The 25,360-nt window shown below is 34.4% G+C and overlaps 1 protein-coding gene across 2 annotated transcripts in view; it reads right to left on the bottom strand.

Annotated features, from left to right (window-relative positions):
• LOC128642017 (myosin-11) overlaps positions 1–25,360 on the bottom strand; it is a 122,826-nt gene that overhangs the window by 47,604 nt on the left and 49,862 nt on the right. For both annotated transcript variants that reach the window (XM_053694652.1, XM_053694653.1), the window contains exons 5-15: positions 22,878–22,980; positions 16,013–16,105; positions 15,859–15,922; positions 13,636–13,734; positions 11,935–12,078; positions 5,294–5,389; positions 4,829–4,947; positions 3,425–3,577; positions 2,123–2,296; positions 637–810; positions 433–547 (exon numbers count right to left, since the gene is read on the bottom strand). In XM_053694652.1, the coding sequence (XP_053550627.1) occupies positions 433–547; positions 637–810; positions 2,123–2,296; positions 3,425–3,577; positions 4,829–4,947; positions 5,294–5,389; positions 11,935–12,078; positions 13,636–13,734; positions 15,859–15,922; positions 16,013–16,105; positions 22,878–22,980 (1,334 nt within the window). The remainder of the gene's footprint in view (positions 1–432; positions 548–636; positions 811–2,122; positions 2,297–3,424; positions 3,578–4,828; positions 4,948–5,293; positions 5,390–11,934; positions 12,079–13,635; positions 13,735–15,858; positions 15,923–16,012; positions 16,106–22,877; positions 22,981–25,360) is intronic.

Here is a 25,360-nt window from a genome sequence, read left to right as displayed (position 1 = left end):
TTGCATTTTTATATCAGTATCTGTGCATCTTATCTTTATAGTAGTGTCTATTACATGCAGTTATATGAAAATGAATGTATACAGTCCCTTTAAGTAAACCATCATCACTAGTTTGCATTATCAAATACATGAAAATATGATGGAAATAAAGGATTTACGTTATAATTAGACTTAATGCATAGGAAACAAAGATTTAATTATTACAAAAAGGCTTTGTGACATGGACCAGGATAATGGTCCCACAGTATTTTTATGAAGACAGCTGGCAACTCTACAGCAAGTTTTTTAACACATTGGCAGGCAGTGTTATGCATCCCCCACTTCACTGACAGTCAAGGGTGTGATATTTTTGTTTCCAAAATTATAAAGCCTAATGACAGTAGCATGCTCTAAGTAATCTTCTCAGACATACAAATGATTCTATAGTCATACCATCTTTCCATAGATCTGCAACAAATTTATCTGATGACAGGTTCAACAGAGCTGTTACATTGTCATTCAACGGGTCCATGTTCTTGGTCAACCAAGATGTGGCATTGTAGTCCACCTATATTGAGAACATACCCAGTTTTAGTTTCTTCAAAGATAATCAACTGATTATGACATTTGTCTTCAGAATGGGTGGAAATACAATACCTTTCCTGCGTAGTGGAGTAAACAAAATATGGTTTTATCTTTCAGCTGTTTGGGTTTTTGAAACTTAATGTGGCTTCCTTGCTCTTGGATTAATTTCTCCACAAATGAGACATCTGTGGCTTTGGGAAACCAACACTCTTCATCCAGCAGAGCCAATACACCAGGGGGATTATTCTGCAGTAGAGTAGTGAAAAATATTGTTATCCTTGGACGTTTGATCTCCCTAACCTCATTGTTATTCTTACAACTATACCTAAATATTGTCCCCAATTTTTGCAAATATATTTGCCTATTTATATTTGTGCTCCGTTTTTTTCTTTCTTTTATTTTACAAAACATTGTTAGCAATTTTACCAGTAGTCAATTTTTTTTTTAAAAAATTTTATTGAATTCCCAACGTGAAATAAGCAAGAATGAATGCACGCTATAAGTTGAAAAATTTTAAGAAAAACACACAGGGTGAGCTATGGGCATCTTGTTGCCTGAAGACTTTAACGAGGGGTTCACTAAATTTAGTGACCTGGATGTTGCAAGTGACCCTACAGTGGGTTTGGTGCAAAGACCTATGGGGTGGGTATTAAAAGCCCCTGATGATGCCAGTCTGGCGGTTGGTTATTCTAATGGAAGTCCAGACGTTCTTTTCCTGCATAGCTTTGCTGATATTGAACCCTGCTTACCTCCTGACTTACGCCTCAAGCCTTATCCCTGCCTGTAGCTTGATTTAAGGACTGATTTATTGGCTACTGACCTCTGGAACAGAACTTTTAACTGTTCTTTTGCTGCTCCATTTTCTCGAATGTTTGGTTCCTGACGGACACCCCAGTATTGAATTTAAACCTGGGTATACTATTGACTATTCCTTGGGATTAACCCCTGTGTGCTAACATCTGGTTCTGTCTATCCAGTAAAATACCTAATCAATCTACTATATTGCACAGAAAAATGATAGTTACATTCTAAATACATTAACATGATTTACATTACTATATTATAATTTTATGTCAATTAATTTCTTAAATTATACATTGAATATTGTTTTCAAAGATTTTGTATTTTTGGTACAAAATAAAACTGTACAGTTACTTACAATACCCTTTTCCTAGGGCAAAGTACACACACAAAAAATTCTATGTATGAAATAGTAGAAAAAATGAAATTACCTAAACATTTATATAATTATATTTTGGTTATAAAATTAGAGGTACTACCTGACTTTGAACATTATGTGGAAGTGATGTATATTGTTTCAATGTTTCTTCTTGGAAAATATGTTTTTCCAATTTTAATTTAATGAAATATTTTAAAATGTGTCGCCAGAATAGATACATGGATTTATTTTCTAACAAATTTGCATAGTAATGGCCTTATGGGTAAACTGTGAAGTGAGCATTTGGAATCTGATCATGAGTAAACAGGATGTTGACTATAACAATGACTATGAGCTGAAAGGGTATTAAAAAAGGGTATAAACAGCATTACAACTTACTGGTCTCTCAATAAGCTCGATACAAGGTTGTAGATCAAGACCAAAGTCAATAAAGTTCCATTCAATCCCCTCCCTCTGGTATTCTTCTTGCTCCAGGATAAACATGGTGTGGTTGAACAATTGCTGGAGTTTCTCATTGGTGTAGTTAATACACAGCTGCTCAAATGAGTTGACCTAGAATAATTCAAGAGAAATCATTAATATTTGTTTTTAGCAGAGTAGTGAATTAATAATGTGTTGGTGAGCAATATTAGGTAAAACAAGTCTATTTTTCTATTTAAGCATTAGGAATATTTTTGTGCTCAGCAAGGGCAGCGTTTAAAAAAGATATCTCCACCAAGTAGCATCTCAGAGAATATTTTTCGAAATGTATTTGATGCTATAATAACTTATTGGCTGGTGATTCTAATGTATATGGCTTCTGTTCTTGAGGAGCCTCTCGAAATGGAAGCCTAGCATCAATAAATACTGATTTGAGCAGCACTGAGTTTTTAGGAGCACAAATTCGATATATGTTATCTGTATTTACTTTAATTCATACGTAGGTGTGTTAAAGGGATAGTCTAGTCAACATTAAACTTTCATGAGTCAGATAGAGCAGCAATTTTAAGCAACTTTCTAATTTACTCCTATTATCAATTTGTCTTAGTTCTCTTGGTATCTTTATTTGAAAAAGCAACAATGTAAGCTTAGGAGCCGGCCCATTTTTGGTTCAGAGTCCTGGGCAGCGTTTCATGATTGGTGGCTAGATTTAGACACCAATTAGCAAGAGCTACCCAGGTGCTGAACCAAAAATGGTCCGACTTCTAAGCTTAGATTATTGCTTTTTTAAATAAAGATACCAAGGGAACAAAGAAAATTTGATAATAGGAGTAAATTAGAAAGTTGCTTAAAATTGCCGCTCTATCTGACTCATGAAAGTTTAATTTTGACTAGACCATCCCTTTAAGAAGTGTTAATTGGCGCATATCAGAAATATAACCATGTGTGAGATTAAACCCTTCAAATAAAAATGTGTATGTAAATATTTTACAATGATTACAGTGATTATTTATATATATATATATATATATATATATATATATATATATATATATATACTGTATATATACACGTATATATATAATGTCCTATTACAAAGCTGCAATGTATTGACAAATAGAACAGTTTTGTAGCCTTTTGTTGGTTGCTTTAAGTTTTAACAATATAACATTTAATAAAGTATGAGTTTTGTGTTTCTTTAATTTCATAAGCAAATCATTTTCCCATTATCCCAATTCGAAATAAAACTAATTTACTTGCCTCAAATATTTCAAAACCTGCAATATCAAGGATACCAAGAAATGAAGCGCCAGTCCTTTTTGTTTTGTCTAGTGCTTTGTTCACTCGATTCAGTATCCAGAGGAAGAGACGTTCATATGTTGCTTTGGCTAAAGCTTCAATTGCAAAATCAGCCTGGACGTGAAAATTACAAAGAAAACAAATAAGTGTAAGCAAAATCCGGAAAAAAAAAATGTTTGCATTCAAATTATTTCAGCAGTTTATCAAGGAGGTGAGATAAGTATTATTATTATTATTTATTTATAAAGCTCCAACAAATTCCACAGCGCTGTCCATGGGTACAAAGATAAAAGTACAGTACAATACAATATAAAAGACACCAGACAAAGTTTAACAAACAAATACAGGGGGAATTGAGGGCCCTGTTCCCATGGGAACTTACAATCTAGATGGGTAGGAGGGTGAGAAACAGGAGGTGGGGACTGCAAAGGTGAGAATGATCTTAGTGTGGAGTTAGATGAGGGCAGCTATTAGGCAAGTGGAATTCATTTGTTACTGATTTGGAGATAGGCTTCCCTGAACAAAAAGGTCTTTAGGGAGCGTTTAAAGGAGGAAAGGTTAGGGGATAGTCTGACAGCTCGAGGAAGTGCGTTCCAGATGGTTGATGCTGCACGAGAGAAGTCCTGTAGTCTAGCATGGGAGGAGTTGATGGTAGAAGATGCAAGGAGCAGGTCATTATTGGATCTTAGGAGGTGGGCTGGAGTATATTTGTTGATGAGTGAGGACAGGTGGGGGGGGGGCTGCGTTGGCAAGGGCTTTGTAGGTCAGGGTGAGAATTTTGAATTTAATTCTGCTGTTAATGGGAAGCCAGTGAAGGGACTTGCATAGAGGTGCAGCAGATACAGAGTGTCGGGGGAGGTGGATTAGCCTAGCTGAGGCATTTAGGATGGATTGAACAGGGGAGAGGCGGGAGAGAGGGAGGCCAGTTAGTAGGTTATTACAGTAGTCAAGTCGGGAAATGACCATGGAGTGGATTAGCTGTTTAGTAGTTTCAGCACTCAGAAACAGACGAATTTTGGAGATATTGCGTAGGTGGTTGCGACAGGATAAAGAGAGCAATTGGATGTGGGGTATGAAGGACAGATTGGAGTCAAGTGTAACTCCTAGGCAATAATGTTTTATTATATATCAACTTTTTTATTACAAAATACGAAATAAAATGAAATGTAAAAAAAAAAAACTGATTCACAGAGTTTTCACTTGACGATGATGCTCCATAAAATAACTGCAGCAAACATATTAACATTTGGTGTGAAACGCGTCAAACAAGGGTCTTTTGTAGTTGATTTTCATTGATGTTATATTTTGATATGCACTTGTCAATCAAATGTAAAAGATTAATGAAAAACTCCTCTGTTGACTGACCTGTTCTTTGGTCTGGGCTTTCTGTACAAAGTCTCGTCCCACCTTGATACGTGGAGTTAATATGCATCTTGTAAAATCTGTCACTTGGATTCCCATCAAGTGACAGACCTTTTGAGCAGCTGTAAAATAAGAATACAAATGTTTCCAGCAAAGATAACATAAATATATATTTTTCACATTATAGTTTATTTTGAACATAATAAAGAAAAAACTCGAAAGACAGATGGTTTATTAGCTAGACCAAAAGAGGAATCAATAGATTAACAGATAGATAGAAAGTTAGAGATAGATAGACCGATAGATAGATATATATATAGAGAGAGAGAGAAAGAGAAAGAAAGAAATGATAGATAGATAGATAGATAGATAGATAGATAGATATTGAAATAGGGATAGATAGGTAATTTTTTTATCATGGATGTATGTGAGCCATTTAAGCTTTCTCGGTATATAAAAAATGCATACCGGTATCATCTGGCATGGATGCTTGATCTGTATTCCTTTCTCTCTTGAAGACAATGTTACCAAGTTGGAGAACTGATGAGACCACCTTCATCATGGCTGCAATATTAGTGGACACTGTGTTATTGGGTGGTCCTGCTGATAACTACCTCAGTAAACTGCTTGTTAACTCCCTAGTAACTGGATTGAGCTGTGATACATATAGGAGGATTGAGTTAAAATATATATTTTTCTTTGTCACAACAAGAAAGGCATTTTAAAATGTATTTTTTTGAACAAGGCTTCTTGTGCTGAAAAAAAATATATAAAAAATATATTTTAATTTTTATATTTATGGGGCATGTCACTCTATACCAGTCGAGATGTGAGTAGGGATGGATGAATGTTTCTACAAATTCAAAATTTAAAACGAATTTTGATACATTTGTTCGTTCAAATCGAATTTCGAATGTTTATATAACATTCTATTTTTGAATTTTCGTTTTCGAATTTTGCAATAAAATTCGAAAATTTTCGTTCTAATAATAGAATGTTTAGCTATGTATTCATTCAATTTCGAAATGTAATATTCAAATTCGAATGTGACATTTGTAATTTTAATGTAACATTCAAATTAGTATTTCTAGTCTACAACTGTGTTTAATAAATGCAATATTCAAATTCGAAATAGTATTTCTAGTCTAATACTGTGTTTTTTAAATGTAATATTTGAATGTGACAATTGAATTTGAATGTAACATTCAAATTCAAAATATTATTTCTAGTCTAATACTGTGTTGTATAAAAAAAATATTCAAATTCATTTGAATTCAAATATAGCATTTGAATTCGAAATAGTATTTCTAGTCTACAACAGTGTTTTACAAATGTATATTCGAATGTCACATTCGAATTCAAATGTCACATTCGAATTTGAATGTCACATTCGAATTCGAAAGTGACATTCGAAAACTGTAAATAACATTCGATAATAGAATTTTTAAGAATATTCGTTCTTATCAACATTCTATTATGTAAATATAATTTCTACAATAACATTCATTCTAACATTCTAATTCAAATATAAACACATTCACCCATCCCTAGTTGTGAGAACTGAATTTATTAACTGATTTAGAAATAGATTAAAAATTCTTTAACTTAAAGGGACAGTCAACACCAGAATTTTTGCTGTTTAAAAAGATAGATAATCCCTTTATTACCCATTCCCCAGTTTTTTGCAAAACCAACACTGTTATATTAATACACTTTTTACTTCTGTGACTAACTTGTATCTAAGCATCTTCTGACCGCCCCTAATCACATGACTTTTAGTTATTTTGCATATAGTTGCATTTTAGCCAATTAGTGCAGTGTCTGCCACTAGCCACGGGCGTGATCACAATGCTATCTATATGGCTGTGAAAAGTAAATAAAATAGAGGCGGCCTTCAAGGGCATAGAAATTATCATATGTGCCTCCCTAGGTTTGCTTTCAACTAGAATACCAAGAGAACAAAGCAAAATTGTTAATAAAAGTAAATTGGAAAGTTGTTTAAAATTACATGCCCTATTTGAAAAATGAAAGTTTTTTTTGGACTTGACTGTCCCTTTAACTTTTTTTTTTCAATTTAAAGGGACAGAATACACCTTGAGGTTTTAATATAAAATGTTTTATTATGTGTAGTAATATACTGCCATTATGTATCCCCCCCCCCCTCTTTGTATAATTTGGCTCTGAAAATTGTGGCTTTTCGAATTTTCAGAAGTGAAAAAAGAACACTGTAGACTTATCAAGTATAACCCTACTACATATCGTTCCCGAATTGGCTTTAAAAGGATAGGAAAGTCATAATTATACTTGCATGATTCAGATAGAGCATGCTATTTTAAGACACTATAAATTCACTTCTATTTTCAAATGTACTTTCTTATTTTGGTATCCATTGTTGAAAAAGAACATATACATATCCTACACTGGTGGAAACTAGCTGGTGATTGCTGATAGCACACAGAGGTGTTCAGCTAGCTCCCAGTAGTGTTTTCCTTCTCCTTCTTCAAAGAATGAGATGGGCATCCACCCAGGACCCTGCTCTTTGGGGGGGGGCCACAATGTCAGCGATAAGGTTATGAGATGGTGCAATGTATATGTTGTATTTAGTTTATGCGGAGTGTTTATGTTATCAGGAGGTCTAATGTTATTCTTTATATAGGTATCACTGAATGTTGGCACAGGAGGGGGCCATTACAAGGGGTAAGGCACACAGGGGAGGGGTATAAGGCACATTTCTTTCATGATTCAGCTAGAGCATAACATTTAAAAAAAAGTTTTCAAATTATTTTTTATCAAATTTACTTTGTTTTCCTGGTATTCTTTGTTGAAGCGAATATGTAGGTAGGTAGTGTGCACTTATCTAAAGCACTATATTATATCAGCAGTTTTGCAAGAATGCTTTTGAGCATTAGACTGGAGCAATGTTTGCATACTATATAACATTATTAAAAGCTTTCTTGCAAAGCTGCTGCTATATAGTGCTCCAAACGTGTATGCTTGCTCCAGAGCTTTCCTACCTGCTTTTCAACAAAGAATACCAAGAGAACAAAGTATATTTAAAGGGTTAAACAAGCAAAAACACAACCAGTGAAGGATTCTAGCTGGTGATGTTAAGAGGCGCTAATTCGAAGATATATATAATATAATGTATAAAATACTCAGATAATGTGAGAAAAAAAGTGGTCAACTAAATAATATGATATAAATATATAGTAATAATATAAAAAATATATATAATATATGTAGTGTGATGAAAAGTGAAGTTGCTAGTCCAAAATTAGATAAATAATCAGATCATATAATATCAAATCAGTGAACCAGAAAATTCTTCCCTCATATAACACATAAATAAATATAGTGTCCCAATCGTATAAATAAGGTGACTATCAAATAGATAGAAAGTGATAATAGTCCATAAAAAAATAAAATAATAATACAAAACGTGTCCAAAATACAAAAGTGTTCCAAAAATTCTGGCAGCTCCTCTGGTGTGTTATGCGACAATAACACGGTAACGATATCCTAAAAAACAAAACAAAGAGGAAAATCCCAAGGAAGGAGATTTGGGGATTTTCCTGTACACTGCCTGAGTGTCTGCCGGACGACTTTTGGTTCCGCTCTGCCTATATTGCACGATTGTGCATGACATCACGTGAGTAGCATTTTGGCTATTTATATCTTTTTGGATCCTTATCGCATGACCTGCACTATTGTGGCGCAATCTTTGTTTTGTTTATTATATTTAAAGGGAATCTAAACCTAAATGTTTTTCTTTCATGATTCAGATAGAGCAGGCAATTTTAAGTAACTTTCTAATTTACTCCGATTATCATTTTTGCTTCATTCTCTTGCTATCTTGATATAAAAAGCAGGAATGTAAAGCTTAAAGGGACACTGAACCCAATTTTTTTATTTTGTGATTCAGACAGAGCAGGCAATTTTAAGCAACTTTCTCATTTACTCCTATTATCATTTTTTCTTCCTTCTCTTGCTATCTTTATTTGAAAAAGAAGGCATCTAAGCTAAGGAGCAAGCCAATTTTTGGTTCAGTACCATGGGCAGCACTTGTTTATTGGTGGGTGAATTTATTCATCAATCAGCAAGGACAACCCAGGTTGTTCACCAAAAATGGGCCGGCATCTAAACTTACATTATTGCTTTTAAAATAAAGATACCAAGAGAATGAAGGAAATTTGATAATAGGAGTACATTAGAAAGTTGCTTAAAATCGCATACTCTATCTGAATCACGAAATAAAAAATTTGGGTTCAGTGTCCCTTTAGGAGCCGGCCCATTTTTGGTTGAGAACCTGGGTTATGCTTGCTTATTGGTTTGCTAAATGTAGCTACCAATAAGCAAGCGCTATTCAAGGTGCTGAACCTAAAATGGGCTGGCTCCTAAGCTTTAAATTCCTGCTTTTTAAATAAAGTTATCAGAAGAATGAAGAAAAAAGGATTGTAGGAGTAAATTAGAAAATTGCTTAAAATTGCATGCTCTATCTGAATCATTAAAGAAAAAAAATGGGTTTAGTGTCCCTTTAATAACATGGACACATTTTTAAAAATGATATGCTCTAGCTGAATCATGAAAGAAACATGTTTGGCTATTAGGTATCATTAAAACTCATTTATCATCTTATCATATCTTACTTGCTATAATTATCTCAGCCACTAAATAAAAATGAAAGAATCATTTTTTTTAGTTTTTTGTTTAACTGAATGACGTTTATGTTTAAATTCTTGGTTTATCAAATGTTGCAAAAGAAGATAATAAGGATGAGTGGTTTAAATTCAGATGATTGCTTTAATTGATATTTCTAAGATAAAACATTGACTTCAAAGAGCACTAAATGGCTGTAATTTAACGCTCTGGTAGCAATACTTCATCTGGATTATGTCATAAAATATTGTTAAAGCTTCAGAGGAAGTAACCCTTTACGTTCGTTGGCTATTTAGGTAGCCTGTGAGATATTAAATAGCCCGATTTGTGTTTTTATTTGCAATGTATCTGTAAGTCATTTAAATTAAAATTGTAAGGTTCATCACTGTATGAGTTTTTCATTGATATTAACTGATTATTTAGATGTACTTGCCGTTTGATTTTAAAGGGACGGTGTACTGTAAAAATGTATTCTCTTTAAAAGGACATGAAACCAAATATTTTTGCTTTCATGATTCAGATAGAATATACAATTTAAAAAAAAGTTTCCAATGGACTTCTATTATCAAATGTGCTTTGTTCTCTTGTTATTCTTTGTTAACGAGATATCTAGATAGGTAGCGTGCACAAGTCTGCAGCACTACATGACAGGAAATAGTGCTGCCATCTAGTGCTCTTGCTACTGTATAACATTGTTGTAAAACTGCTACCATATAGTGCTGAAGACACGTGCACACTCCTGAACTTACCTTTGTGCTTTTCAACAAAGGATAATAAGAAAATTAAGAAAATGTTATAATATAAGTAAATTAGAAAGTTGTTTAAAATTATATGTTCTCTCTGAATCATGAAAGAAAAATTTGGGTTTTTATCTCCCAAATGTGTTCTTAAAGATCCATTTTACTTTCTGGAGTGTATTATTAAATTGTTTACAAATAGCTCCTTTACCTTTATTTTATTATTTGAAATAACTGCATCTTCTGTTGTAGCCTATACTTTTATATTTTAAATTTATATTATAAATGTTCATAATTGCAGTAACTGAAAAGTTATGTAAACAAGAGGCATTAAAACAAATCAAACAACCTTGTGGGAGTGAGAAAAGGAGACAGAAATCAGGATCTTTTTAAAGGGTATTTCTGCACCAGCAAATACAATGACTTATCTGATGCTTCCCTGAGAACACTGTCCCTGGGACATTGTACTAAAAAATGTTCTGCTTTGAAAGACCAGCATAAAAACATGAAATATTTGTTGCCTGTAAAAATATGAAGTAAATGTTTTTTACATTTGAACTGAATCAGTTTGTACTTCCTGCTAATGCTCATTGGCTGACACATACTTCCTGCTAATGCTCATTGGCTGACACATACTTCCTGCTAATACTTATTGGCTAATACATACTTCCTGATAATGCTCATTGGCTAACACATACTTCCTGCTAATGCTCATTGGCTGACACATACTTCCTGCTAATACTCATTGGCTAATACATACGTCCTGATAATACTCATTGGCTAATACATACTTCCTGATAATGCTCATTGGCTAACACATACTTCCTGCTAATGCTCATTGGCTGATACATACTTCCTGCTAATACTCATTGGCTAATACATACTTCCTGATAATGCTCATTGGCTGACACATAATTCTTGCTAATGTTCATTGGCTAATACATACTTCCTGCTACTGCTCATTGGCTGACACATCAACATGTTGCTGTTTCAAATAAATGATAGATTTTTTTAGTTAGTCCTATGTATTGTGACCCCTTAAACTGCCTCTAAGCACAAACCTGACATCATAATTTAAAACCTTTCAACTAAATTTCATCTCACACATATTTTCGAAATGTTCATCTGACATCAATCGTAACAAAATACTTGGTAAAAATGCATAATTTAATCACAGTTACCTCAAAAATACTATCTCAAGATTTATTTCTTGGTTTTTCATGAAGTAGGGCATTTTCCTTAAAATAGACACATCACTGAGCGCAAGCATTAATTTTCTCTTCATTATGAAGACAATTTATTTGTACGCACATCTAGGGGCATACTTAACAATGTGCAAGCCGACATGATACAAAGTAGTGTATCATGTCTGCTGCACATCGCTGCCCATCGCTGCCCATCGCTGCCCATCGATAAATGCCGACAGCATACGCTGTCGGCAATTATCATTGCACCAGCAGTTCTAGTGAACTGCTGGTGCAATGCCGCCCCCTGCAGATTTGCAGCCAATCGGCCGCTAGCAGGGGGTGTCAATCAACCCGATCATATTCGATCGGGTTGATTTCTGATTTCTGTCCGTTGCCTCAGAGCAGGCTGACAAGTTATGGAGCAGCGGTCTTTAGACCGCTGTTTCATAATTTCTTGAAAACTTCTGTTTCCGGCGAGCTTGATAAATATGCCCCCTAGTCAGATGTAAGAGAGAACATTAACACTTACATAGCTGTTCATCTTCATTGAACCCCATAATTGCCATAGCTTCTAATGTCTCCAGAAACATTTCACTATCGTCTTGACCAGAAATTGGCACATGGCCGAGAGATAAAAATGTATAATCTCCAAAACCTTCAAGCAGCAATTCCTCTGAAAATGATACAAGAAATTAATTATGGAGCAGCAATATCAGAACTATTGAAATACAGAATTGGGTAATGTAGCCACACGGATACTTAAGTTAAAAGCAAAGAAAAGTTTCAAAAACTGATTAATTTGATACAACAACAAATTGCACTCACTCTATTCCATGGGGTAGATTTAATAAAGGTCGAGCGGACATGATTTGTTGTGGCGAATCATGTCCGCTCGACCTTGCTTAATGCTGACACCATGCGCTATCGGCATTTAACATTGCACAAGCATTTCTGGTAAAATGCTTGTGCAATGCCGCCCCTGCTAACTGGCAGCCAATTGGCCGCTAGCAGGGGGTGTCAGTCATCCTGATCGTATTGGATTGGGATAATTTCAGCCTGCCACCTAAAAGATGGTGGAGAAGTTAAGGAGCAGCGGTCTTACGACTGCTGCTTCTTAACTTCCATTTCAGACGGACCTGAAACGATGGGGCTCCGAAGCAACATTCGCTGCTTAATTAATGGACCCCCTAATGTGTACTGTACATGTATACACAGAAAGAGAGAAGCGCTCAACTAGAAATGAACACCGGTTTAGTGGCTTGCTCTTTGGTGGGTCACCACCTGGGGGCATCCTCTTTTAGCCCACCTGCACCTCAATGATGAAGCCCACAGAAGGTCGAAACGATCATCTGGGGTTGCTATGTTCCTTGTTCAGAGGAGGATGTCTGGTATTTTGGGCTGAACGTCCTTTTTAGGTGGGATCAGGCTGATATACTTCAGGAAAGTTCTCTTCTGCAAAAGGCACAATTGGGCTAAAAGAGGCTTCTTCCAAGTGGTGACCCAACAAAGAACAAACCACTGAGCAGTTGTCCATTCCTAGTTGAGTGCTTCTCTCTCTCTGTGTGTATTGTACATGTATTGTTCTTATTTATGTAAAGTGATTTATCCAAAATGCTTTTGAAACTTGGCAAATGAAAATGTTATTTTTTATTGCATATGAACACAAAAACATAGATATTGACAGCAGGTAGAACCAGAGGGACCATAAACCCTGACAGTATTTTCTTTTGAAGAATATACTTAAAGTGCCATAAAATATTTTGAGATATGTGCATATTATAAAAGGGTCAACTGAGATAAAACAGTGTGTGAATTTAAAAAACAAAACAAAAAGACATAAACCCCAAATTTTTCTTTCATGATTCTGATAGAAAATACAATTTTAAACAACTTTCCAATTTACTTATATTATCAAATTTTCTTGGTTTTCTTTTAATACTTTGATGAAAGAGTGTGCACGTGTCTGCAAAACTATATGGCAGCAGCTTTTGCTACAATGTTACACGTAAGCAGGAGCCCTAGATGGCAGAACTATTGCCTGTCATGTGTGCACGCTACCTATCTAGATATCTCCTTAAAAGTACATTGAAAACTTTTTTAAATTGTATTCACTATCTCAATCATGAAAGAAAAATTTTGGGTGTCATGTCCCTTTAAATTTGTGTAACTGGAGAAGAAAGAAAAAAACAGAGAAAGAGAAATTATATTATTGTCTAATAAAAAAAAGTACCTTTCCACGCAGGTTTTGAGCCAGAGATCATATAGTAGAATATGTGAAAGGTCCTCTCATCTCTTGCTTGTCGAATTGCTCGGGATTTTTCAAGTAAATCTATTTTATTTTTGCTAAAGAAAAAAGTGTTGCTGGAATAGATTCATGGGGGCCGATTTATGAATGTGCGGGCGGACATGATTCTGATTCGCTGTAGAGGATCATGTCCGCCCCACATCGATAAATGCCGACAGCATACGCTGGTGGCATTTATCATTGCAGAAGCATTTCTAGTGAAATACTTGAACAATGCCGCCTCCTGCACATTGGCGGCCAATCGGACGCTAGCAGGGGGTGTCAATCATCCGATCGTTTCTGATCGGGCTGATTGCTGTCCGCCGCCTCAGAGGAGCAGCGGTCTTAGGACTCTTGTTTCCAGCGAGCCACAAGGCTAGCGAGGAAACTGCAGCGTACACTGCATAGTAAATCGGCCCCATAGTCTAACAATCAAGTAATATGTTCAATCATGATGATTAAACAATAAAATGAACAACTGTACAAGAAGATTTTACATGATTGCCTAAATCCAAATTATACTAATATGGCTTGATCAGTGTGTGATGCGTCCTGTAATCTATCTAGATAAGTATCAGTTATTAGATTAAAGGGTCAGTCACTAATTATACGGGACAAGGCTTGTTTGATTTGAAATCCATTTCTACAGGTCTAAAGTTCCATATAAACAAGAGATTAAAGGGACATAAAACCCAAACATTTTCTTTCATGAATTAGATGGAACATACAATTTTAAACAACTTTCCAATTTACTTCTATTATCAAATATTCTTTGTTTTCTTGTTATTCTTTGTTGAAAAGCAGGAAGGTAGGCTCATGAGTGTGCATGTGTCTGCAGCATTATATGGAAGCAGTTTTGCACTGGAGCACTATTTCCTGTCATGTAGTGCCTCAGGCATGTGCATGCTACCTACTTAGGTATCTCTTCAACAAAGAATATAATGAGAATGAAGCACATTTGATAATAGAAGTAAATTAGAAACTTTTTTTAAAATTGTGTTCTTTATCAGAATAATAAAAGAAAAATGTTGGGTTTCATGTCGCTTTAATAAAAGAGAATCCATATGATTGTAAAGTAAATAAATAATGTATATAAAAGAGATAGAGACTGGAGCTAAAGGTTAGACACCGTTTTAATAAAAGAGACACAACTGTTAAAGGGGCATGCAAATAAAAATTAAAGCCCAACCTATTTCTTTCACACTGTTGTATTATCTCTAGAAAAGCTATGTATACAAAGGCAGCAGCAGAAATCAATATCCCAATGGGAGGTTGTTTACAGTACTTGAAATTCAAAGTTCTTTAACCATCTTTTTGCCTCATAGCATTATATGTACTGGACTGTAACTTTAGGATTATTCTATCAAATTAAACTAGATGTAAGCACCTACATTTTGGCCTTATATATAGATAGATAGATAGATAGATAGATAGATAGATAAGATAAAAGAGTGTTGTGCATAGAGAGAGATAAGATAAGGAAGGCTTCTCTTTCTTCTAGCTTAGTCCATTTTGATAGACATCTTCTTCTTGAGAACAATAGGCTGAGGTTTAATGAAGCAAGAGCAGCTTTTTCAAATATAGAAATAAACCTAATGTCAAAAGTTCCCATACATTTTATAGTCTGGAGTTTGTATAACAAATCATTGGAAATACCTTAAGCAGAAAACAATTCTACTGTACAGCGTCCCTTTAAGGTAAAAATAACCTCCTAACCCCCACACACACAAAATGTTTAATTTAGAATAGTAAAAAATGATACAATCTGCATTCATTTATTTTGCATATTTTCTTCAGTATTTGAATGTACTTCCTAGACAGGCTAGAGTATATCTTGCATTTTTAAAGGTATATTCTTAAAATGTTAATAATATGTTAATGCATGTAATTATTTATCTTAAACTTAACAGCCCCAAATTTCCCTAAAAAGCTACTTTTGAAATAGTAAATGTGAAAAAAAAAATTATTGCAACCAGCCTTGGAAGTAAGTGGGTTAAGAACATTCTGTGGCTTTGCAGCTAAATAAAGCAATCTATTAATCTCTCTATAAACAATGTCCACGCTTTTACATTGCTTATATCTTGCCCACGAATATTTGCCTTACTTAGACTTGTGTTCACATCTGTTTATTCTAGAGATGCTGAGAGTCTAGAAATGTGCAAAGGATACAAGTTTCTATATTAGCTCCAACAATGTAGCCAGTTACATCAAAGTTGATGCGGATAAATTTACCCTAAAAAGGTAAAGTAAAACAACAACATTATTGCATATTATTTTAGATTTTTGATCAGCTCATAACTTTCTTATATTTTTTTAAACTTACAAATCTTGAGGAATTGTCATTCTTCACTGTTTTGGCATTACCAAAAGCTTCCAGGATGGGATTTGCCTGAAGAAGTTGTTTTTCAAGCTCTCCCTAAAATTTGCAGCAGGAAATATTATGAACACACAAAAAGTGAAGTAAGAAGTTGCCCCTGCGTATCAGAATATATGGGATGCACAGAACTAAAGTTAACAAAATACTGATGAGTTTTCAGAGAACAAATCTGATATAAACTGACTGGTGAATATGCTTAGGAAACAAAATTAAGGACTTTGAAATTATTACATTACAGGCTTATAATGTTTAATAGATCAAAGACCAGCCTGCTTTGTATCAGAGACCCCAAAATTGTCTCTGACAACCAAGGAGAATGTGAAATACTTTTACTTTGTTTGGCAAAATGACTCAAACCATCCGTGCTTCCTGACTGCTTAGAAATCAGGTGCCCTGTGTGTAGTAAAAGGCCAAGCTATGAAGTATAGTGCAGCTTGATGCTACAAAGCAGCAGGTACTCTCTGTTAACTCTTTTATTGCCAGAAGAGATTGAGATGCATCATTCATTAATACACCAGCATTCCTTTATGGCTCTAAAAGGGTGAACAATGTTAAATGCACAACATGTAGACTGCAATTATCAATGAAACAATTTATTTAATTTTGCATGCAACTTAATTGTTATTTAAATAATCAAATTTTACACAGCACGCCATGCAACAATTTTCTGCCTTCAGTTATGCTAAAGGATGGGAAATTATTAATTTATTCAATACCCTGTAGCAAATATAAAAGCAATGCATAGTTAGAACTTCCAGCAACAATTTAAATGTATTTTATCATATTGCTACTGTTCATTATAGATAGCAATAAATGGGTTTCTGTTAGACGTGGGCGTTTGGATGCTTTGTTAGCATCTGAATGCAGAAGAAGGCGGCCGTTCGGGTCTTTTCAGAGCTGCATTTATTTTTGTGAAATTCTGACACAATATGATTTGTGTAAATCCAGATCATAGTGTGTTGCATTTTCACACAAAAAAATGCGGCTCCGAAAAGTGCTGAATAGAACGAGCAGCCGCCCACGTCTATTTTCTATTTTCGTTTCTTAAAGGGACATGAAGCCCAATTTTTCTTTCATTTAGAAAAAATCACTTGAAAAAATTAACAGCTTTCCAATTTACTTCTATTATAAAAGGCTCTTTATTCTCTTGGTATCTACTGTTGAAAAACAGGTAGGTAGGCTCAGGACTGACTTAGGAATTACTTTAACAGTGTTATACATTGTCCAAGCACTGCTGCCATCTAGTGCTCAAAAGCATTCTTGTAAAACTGTTGTCATATACTGCTCCAGGCACGTGCATTCTAAATACCTATGTATGGTCTTCAACAAAGGAAACCATGAAAACAAAGTCAAGTTGATAATAGAAGTAAATTGGAAACCTTTTTTGTTGTATTCTCTATCATGAAAGAAACATGTGGAGTTTCATGTCATTTTAAATAATCACATTGAAAAAAATTTGAATAAAGGGACAGTCTACTCCAGAGCTTTTATTATTTAAAAAGATATATAATCCCTTTATTACCCATTCCCAAGTTTTGCATAACCAACACTGTTATATTAATACATTTTTTTACCTCTGTCATTACCTTGTATCTAAGCCTCTGCAGACTGCCCCCTTATCTCAGTTCTTTTGACAGACTTGCATTTTAGCCAATCAGTGTTAACTCTTAAATAACTCAACTGGAGTGAGCACAATGATATCTAGATGACCCACATGAACTAGCAGTGTCTAACTGTCAAAAACTGTCAAAATGCACTGAGATAAGAGGCAGTTCAAAGGCTTAGAAATTAGCATATGCGCCTACCTAGATTTAGCTTTCCATAAAGAAAACAAAGTGAACAAAGCACATTTGATGATAAAAGTAAATTGGAAAGTTGTTTAAACTTGCATGCCCTATTGGAATTTTGACTGGACAGTCCCTTTAAACATGAATATTGTCAAATGTAATTGTAAGAATAAGGTGGAACTTCAAATAAATCTCTTAAAGGAACAGTAGTCAAAATTTCATGATTCAAACAGGGAATGCAATTTTAAAGAAATTTTCAAAAAATGTTTATTGTTCTCTTTATTGAAAGCTAAACATAGTGAGGATCATATGCTAATTTCTAAGCCCTTGAAGGCTGACTCTTACCTCAGTGCATTTTGGCAGTTATTCACAGCTATGAATTAGCGCTAGTTAATATGTGCCATATAGATAACATTGTGCTCACTCCTGTGGAGTTTTGAGTCAGCACTAATTAGCTAAAATGCAAGTCTGTCAAAAATCTGACATAAGAAGGCAGTTTGCCGAGGTTATTAAAGAGACACTGAACCCATTTTTTTTCTTTTGTGATTCAAATAGAGCAGACAATTTTAAGCAACTTTCTAATTTACTCCTATTATCAATTTTTCTTCGTTCTCTTGCTAACTTTATTTCAGAAAGAAGGCATCTAAGCTAAGGAGCCAGATAATTTTTGGTTTAGAACCCTGGACAGCACTTGTTTATTGGTGCTGTCCAATCAGCAAGGACAACCCAGGTTGTGAACCAAAAATGGGCCGGCTTGTGAACCAAAAATGGGCCGGCTTCTAAACTTAAATTCTTTCTTTTCAAATAAAGATAGCAAGAGAATGAAGAAAAATTGATAATAGGAGTAAATTAGAAAGTTGCTTACAATTGCATACTCTATCTGAATCATGAAAGAAAAAATGTGGGTTTAGTGTCCCTTTAATAAAACCTTGTTGGTTATGCAAAACTTGGTTGGTTATGCAAAACTTGGGAATGGGTAATAAAAAGATTATCTATCTTTTTAAACAATAACAATTCTGGAGTAGACTGTCCCTTCAACTATATGAAATATAAAATAGTTGAGTTGCTTTAAATACAAATATTATTTTGATTAAATGTAATATAAAATATGTAATAAATATATATATATAATAACTGTCTAATTTAAAATGAGCATGTATTATTTGTATTTACTATATATACTAATATGACATTTACAGTTTCCTTTTTTCAGATTGCAGTTATTTAACAATTTAATAGCAGATACTACATTTTAGAGAAGGTTAGTACTGGTCTTGTCAAACAAACAAGGATACGAACAAGCAAGAACACATGCAGTCATGCAGCAAAGAATAAAGAATTATATGAAACCACAATGCTTATGTAAATGTCAGCAGGACACATGCATTGTTAGTTCATTTGTGTAAACCCAACTAATATTTCACAGCAGTCCTAAAAAATTCAACCTCGTATTGCCTTAATGTTTAGAAGCTTTTTGCATTTCCAAATTTAGGCAGATTGACTCTTTCAGGATCGTCGGAAAAAAATCTGCTAATAGTATCAAACACACACAAGAGTAACATGAAATCTGACTTTAGATCTATGGTTCTCATTTGTTTTATACACAGCAGCAATGGTTACAAAAAGAATTTAAAGTTTTAGATATGTACTTTTAATCACTGTACAAAAACAGTTTTGGAAATCCTTAGGTGAATTTAATAAAAAAAATTAAAAAACTGGCTTCTTTAATGTGGTAGTTGCAGACAATTAGGTTATGTGAACAATCTATTGAGTTTTATGCAAAAATAAATAAATTACTTCAGCTGATTCCTTAGGCTGTGGATCAGAGATGGTTAAATCTACACTGATTTGATCTCAATGACATGATTGGTGCAAACTGCCAACCCTTTGTGTAATTATTCATAAAATTGACAGTATAAGAAACCTTTATGGTCTGTTATCCAAAATAAAAAACAGTCTTTAAAATGTAACGTAATATTTAGTAGTTCAGAGCCAGTATTATATTTATTAAAGTTGTTGTTTTCTGGAATATTAAATAATTTTGTGTCTTCTATTCTGATTGCAGTTTTCACTGTTACCAATAAGGAAGAAAACCTTCAACAGGTGATATTTGCCAAACTGTGTCTGAGAACCAAAGTTCTAAATTTGTCAAAACTCATCAATTCCACACCAACATAATAAATGTGTAAAAAAAAACAAAAAAACAAATACTATTGTTGCATTTGTGATATAATGTAATTCCATCATTACTGTTCTGTAGGTGCAACAATAGCATGCAAACACCCCACTCTCAGTGTATCACACCCACACACTGCAACAGCGCAGTTACTCACGTAAGCAAAAGACGGGCCTTGCTGTTGTTGAACAATGTGGTAAAATAATTGTCAGTTATACTTAAAAAATATTTTTAAAATTCTATTTTTACAAGAAAAAAACAAAAACAAATACATTACAATGTTTTTTTATTATCTGTTTAATTCAAGGTAATTTGTATTTCACAGTTAAAACTTAGAACTGAAAGTTTTACTATATGACATCTATACATATATATGTTATTCATCTGCCAACCAAAATACCTCAATAAGCCTTGTTTTCTAATGTATGATCAGTCTGTTTATGAATCTATGTATGTACATATTGTTGTTATATGCATGTTTGTTTAACCAGCATATAAAACAAGAATCTTCTTCCAACTATTATTTTTTGTGTTCTAAAGAATATTTGTAATAAATACAGGTAGCCCTCAGTTTACGCCGGGGTTAGGTTCCAGAAGGAATGGTTGTAAATCGAAACCATTGTAAATTGAAACCCAGTTTATAATGTAAGTCAATGGGAAGTGAGGGAGTTAGGTTCCAGGCTCCTCTCAAAATTGGCATAAGTAACACCTAATACATTATTTTAAAAAGCTTTGAAATGAAGACTTTAAATACTAAACAGCATTATAAACCTAATAAAATAATCACACAACACAGAATATATATTTAAACTAAGTTAAATGAACAAAAACATTTGCTAAACAGCATTATAAACCTAATAAAATAATCACACAACACAGACTTTACTTGCATTTTTCTGCAAACAGTTCTTTCTATGCATTCAAATCTGGACTGATTTATAGACAGGAAGATCTTGTTCCTTTGCAAGCTGCTCGATAGCTCAGGTCTGGTTAAACTGATTAATTTCATTTTGCGTGGCTTGCATATCTTTGCTGCAACACAAGCGGACAGCTCCACCTACTGGCTATTTTAATCAATGCACTGCTTCTCAATGCTTTTCAATAGCAGTCACATGACTGAAAAAAAGGTTGTTATTCTGAAACGGTGCAAATTGAACCGTTGTAAACCGAGGGCCACCTGTATATACTTTTTAAATATCTCTGATTTACTTCATTCTTTGAATGAAAAAGATATTATAACTGGGAACTAGCACTGCCCCCCACCCTTTTTTTCCCAAATGTACGTAGACAGCTACTTTGAGATTTGTATAGCAAAAAACTTAAAGGGACTTACAGTCAAAGTGTAAATACGCAAAGATGATTTACATCTTTGAATATAAATATATTTACGATATACAGGTATTGGCATCATGGTTTGGTTTAGTAGTCAAACCATAATTTCCACCAGCTCCTGTGAATAATTATAATTAGCTAATAATAATAAACAATATGCTAATGAGTATGTTATGAGGTTTCAATGCTACTTTCATATTTAGGCAAATCAAACCTAATTTGTATAATCCAGTACTTGACAGTACTGTCCTTTTTAAGTCATGACCAGCAGAGTTCAGAATTGATGTGCTATTTTCAGCTCTGCGCGTTTATTATAAGCTCAGTAAATATGCCCCAGTGAATTGGCAGAAATTGCTCCATGCTCTCATTTTCCTAGTCTAAGATTCATTAACCTAGAGTGACTTAAGCAAGTCCAACAAACGTTTATCTTTCCATAAACATTAAACTCGTAACTTAGCTGTGTATTCTTAATATGTCAGTTATTTGGCAGAAGAACAAATGTTGGTTAAGATATTTATTTTCCTCAATAGGGTTGTGTTAAAGTGATGGTAAATTTCAGACTATAAAAATGTTGCAATGAAAAATATATTAGTTTGCAATTAAAACCACATCCATATATATATAGCAGTGTTTTTCAACCAGTGTGCCGTGAGAGATCCTCAGGTGTGCCGCGGCAGAATGACATATTTGTTAAATTTTGCTTGTTTTTTATTCTGGGTCGTTTTTTTATTTTGAATGAGATGATGACTGATGGGGGAGGGGACTTTTCCCAGTTCGGGGGTGTCCCTATTTCAAATTTTGAAATATTGGGAGGTATGTGACAGGCTCATCAGGCGTCATTTACAACCATAACATATTGACATTCATTCACAGACAATCATTATGATTGTTTGTGAATGAATGTCAATATGTCATGTATAGTTTGTAGGAGGCATGGCATGACAGCACAGTACAGTGTGTGTGTATGTATGTGTATATATATATACTGTATTAAGCTACAATGTGTTATTTTGTAAAATTTTGGGACGGTGGTGTGCCGCAGGATTTTTTTAATGTAAAAAAGTGTGCCACAGCAAAAAAAAGGTTGAAAATCACTGATATATAGTATGACAAAGGGTTTAAAATCCTAATTGGTATTGTCTGTTCCTCCGCCCCCCTTCATTTCCTCTTTTGGCTGGGCTGTGATGTAAAGAGCAGTTCTACTCATTCTCTACATAGGCTTTCTAAGGGCTTTAAAGGGGCTGGACTTCAAGATTGTCAAATGACAAGCATGTTGATTGGATGTTCACTGAAATTGTCATAAAAAAAAAAGAGTTAATCCAAGTGGGCTGGCCTAATATTGCAATAGAAGCATTAGTATATTAACTAATTTAACCCTTTCACAGAGGGATTAAAAACGGCACACATATACATTTTTAATGGCAAAGATTACATATATGGCATTTGATTAGTTAAAGTTTACCATCACTTTAAGTGTTAACGTGTTTCTGCAACGAATAAAGCAGATAATACTTACAGTAATTGTGGCATCTTTCTTTCCTTTATGTGATGAAGCCACCATGGCCAAATACTGAATTACTTTTTTGGTATTCTCTGTTTTTCCTGCACCAGATTCACCCCTGCGGGGAAAAGGACAAGAAAATGTGACAATCATATATAATTAAAATAAAGTCAGGCCCAAAAGACCGGCTCCATTCGTATAAGTAAAATACTTTATTGGAAAATATTAATACACAACACAGGGTATCGAACATAAGTAAAAAGGAATATGTACACACCCCTTAGAACCTCTGACGCATTTCGGGTATACCGCGTAATTATAGACACCATGTTTCCTCTCACACAGGAATATACCCTAATACGGATTCTTTGCTAGTTTCAAAATGACTTCTGCCTCTTGGTATCCTTTGTTGTTAATGCAATATTGGAAACTAGCTGAACACATATGAAAAAAGGCATATGTGTGTAGCTCTTAGTATTGCATTGCTGCTCCTGAGCCTACCTAGGTATGTTTTTCAACAAAGGACACCAATAGAATGAAGTGGATCTGGTAACATAAGTCCATTGAAAAGTCTGTTAGAGTAGCCGGCTCTCTCTGAATCATGGCAGCTTCATTTGAACCTGTTTTGACAGTTTTTTGGCCACAAATAACTAAACAAGAAGTCTTGAAACAATTAATTAGGTTGTTATGCACATTCACAGAATATTAATCGCAAGACCTAGAAGTCAATAGTAACAAAGCAATCTGTGTATTTTGTATGCCAGTGACATCAAAGGAAACAAGAGAGAGAGTGCACGTTATTGTTTTAATTGCATACATTCATATTTGTAGATAATAGATCTTCAATGAACCAGCTCATGTCAATGTATTTTTGGGATAATTTTAGCGGTTGTTGTTAAAACTCTTCTCTGCCTAGTCTTTTTCATACCCCTGTACTAAACTAATTTTGCAGTAACATTTAAAGGGACATTAATACGGGTCATCATGCGCCTTAAGGTAACACAGAAATTTAAAATTATAAGCAATTATATCATTTGGCATCTTAAATATACTTTTAGTCCTGTTCAGAATAAATATTAGCAAATCTGCTTTTAAATACGGGCACTTAATCAAAATTATACTAAGCATCATAACAAGCTTATATTGTCACATACTCTAAACTTACCCAGGTAGGTTGTTGCAAGTAACAATACATACTTGCATTCTTTACACCTAAACAAATTTGCACCTAATCATACTACAAAAGTTCCCCATCAGCTTGTTGTTAAACACTATTGTAAGCAAAAAAAGAAAAAGTGCCAAGATAGTGACACGCACAGAAAATAAGAATATGGCCTCTAGTTAACAATGTCTGTCGGACCTGATCCAACAGTGCGGATTAGGTCCGACAGACATCGCTGAATACAAGAGCTGCTGGTGCAACGCCGCCCCCTGCAGACTCGCGGCCAATGGGCCGCCAGCAGGGGGGTGTCAATCAACCCGATCGTACTCGATCGGGTTGAATTGCGGCCAGCAGGTGGACAGGTTATGGAGCAGCGGTCTTTGCGACCGCTGCTTCATAATTGCTGTTTCTGGCGAGTCTGCAGGCTCGCCAGAAACACGGGGCATCAAGCTACATTCGGAGCTTGATACATATGCCCCAAAATGTGTGTTTTATAACACAGACTCTTCATCTAAGCACCCTGCAACAACAACTATGGAAGCATAAAAGGGAGGAGTTTCACATGTATTTTTATAACATATTTATATATTTTTATAACATATTTATATATTTTTATAACATATTTTTATACTGAATCTGAATAACTTATAAAATAAAAAATGTCATGTGGGTTACACACAAAGATATAATCATTTGTGTGGTTTTCCTGCAAACATTGAAACGTTTGTATGGTTTTCACGTACAGCATTGCGTTTCCTATTATACAGCAATTTACATGAATTATAAGTTGTGTATTCCGTTGCATTTCTATTTGATTAAGCAGGAAAATACTCTAAAGGGTTGAAGCATGTGGATGTGAATCTGAGGAAAACAGCGGCTTAAAAAGAAAGTATCCAGTAAAAGGAAACTTCCTTTCAATATGTACAACATTCTTGCAATAGGTTGTCTATGACAGGATTCTGTAGTTGATGCTGATTTCTATGCAGAGTTTATTTATTTCCTTAAAGGGACATAAAACCCAAAATTTTTATTTCATGATACAAATAGAGAATACAATTTTAAACAACTTTACTTCTATTATCACATTTTCTTTGTTATTTAGTTATCCTTTATTGAAAAGCAGGAAGGTGAAGTTCAGGAGTGTCCACGTGTTAGCAGGACTATATGGCAGCAGTTTTGTAAGAATGTTATACATTAGCAAGAGCACTAGATGGCAGCAGTTTTATAACTATGTTATACATTAGCAAGAGCACTAGATGGCAGCAGTTTTATAATAATGTTATACATTAGCAAGAGCACTAGATGGCAGCAGTTTTATAACTATGTTATACATTAG

The sequence above is a fragment of the Bombina bombina genome, chromosome 11 (genome assembly GCF_027579735.1).
Source record: "Bombina bombina isolate aBomBom1 chromosome 11, aBomBom1.pri, whole genome shotgun sequence".
Lineage (NCBI taxonomy): Eukaryota > Metazoa > Chordata > Amphibia > Anura > Bombinatoridae > Bombina > Bombina bombina.
Note: the sequence above shows the minus strand (reverse complement) of the source record. Positions and strands in the feature narration are given on the sequence as shown.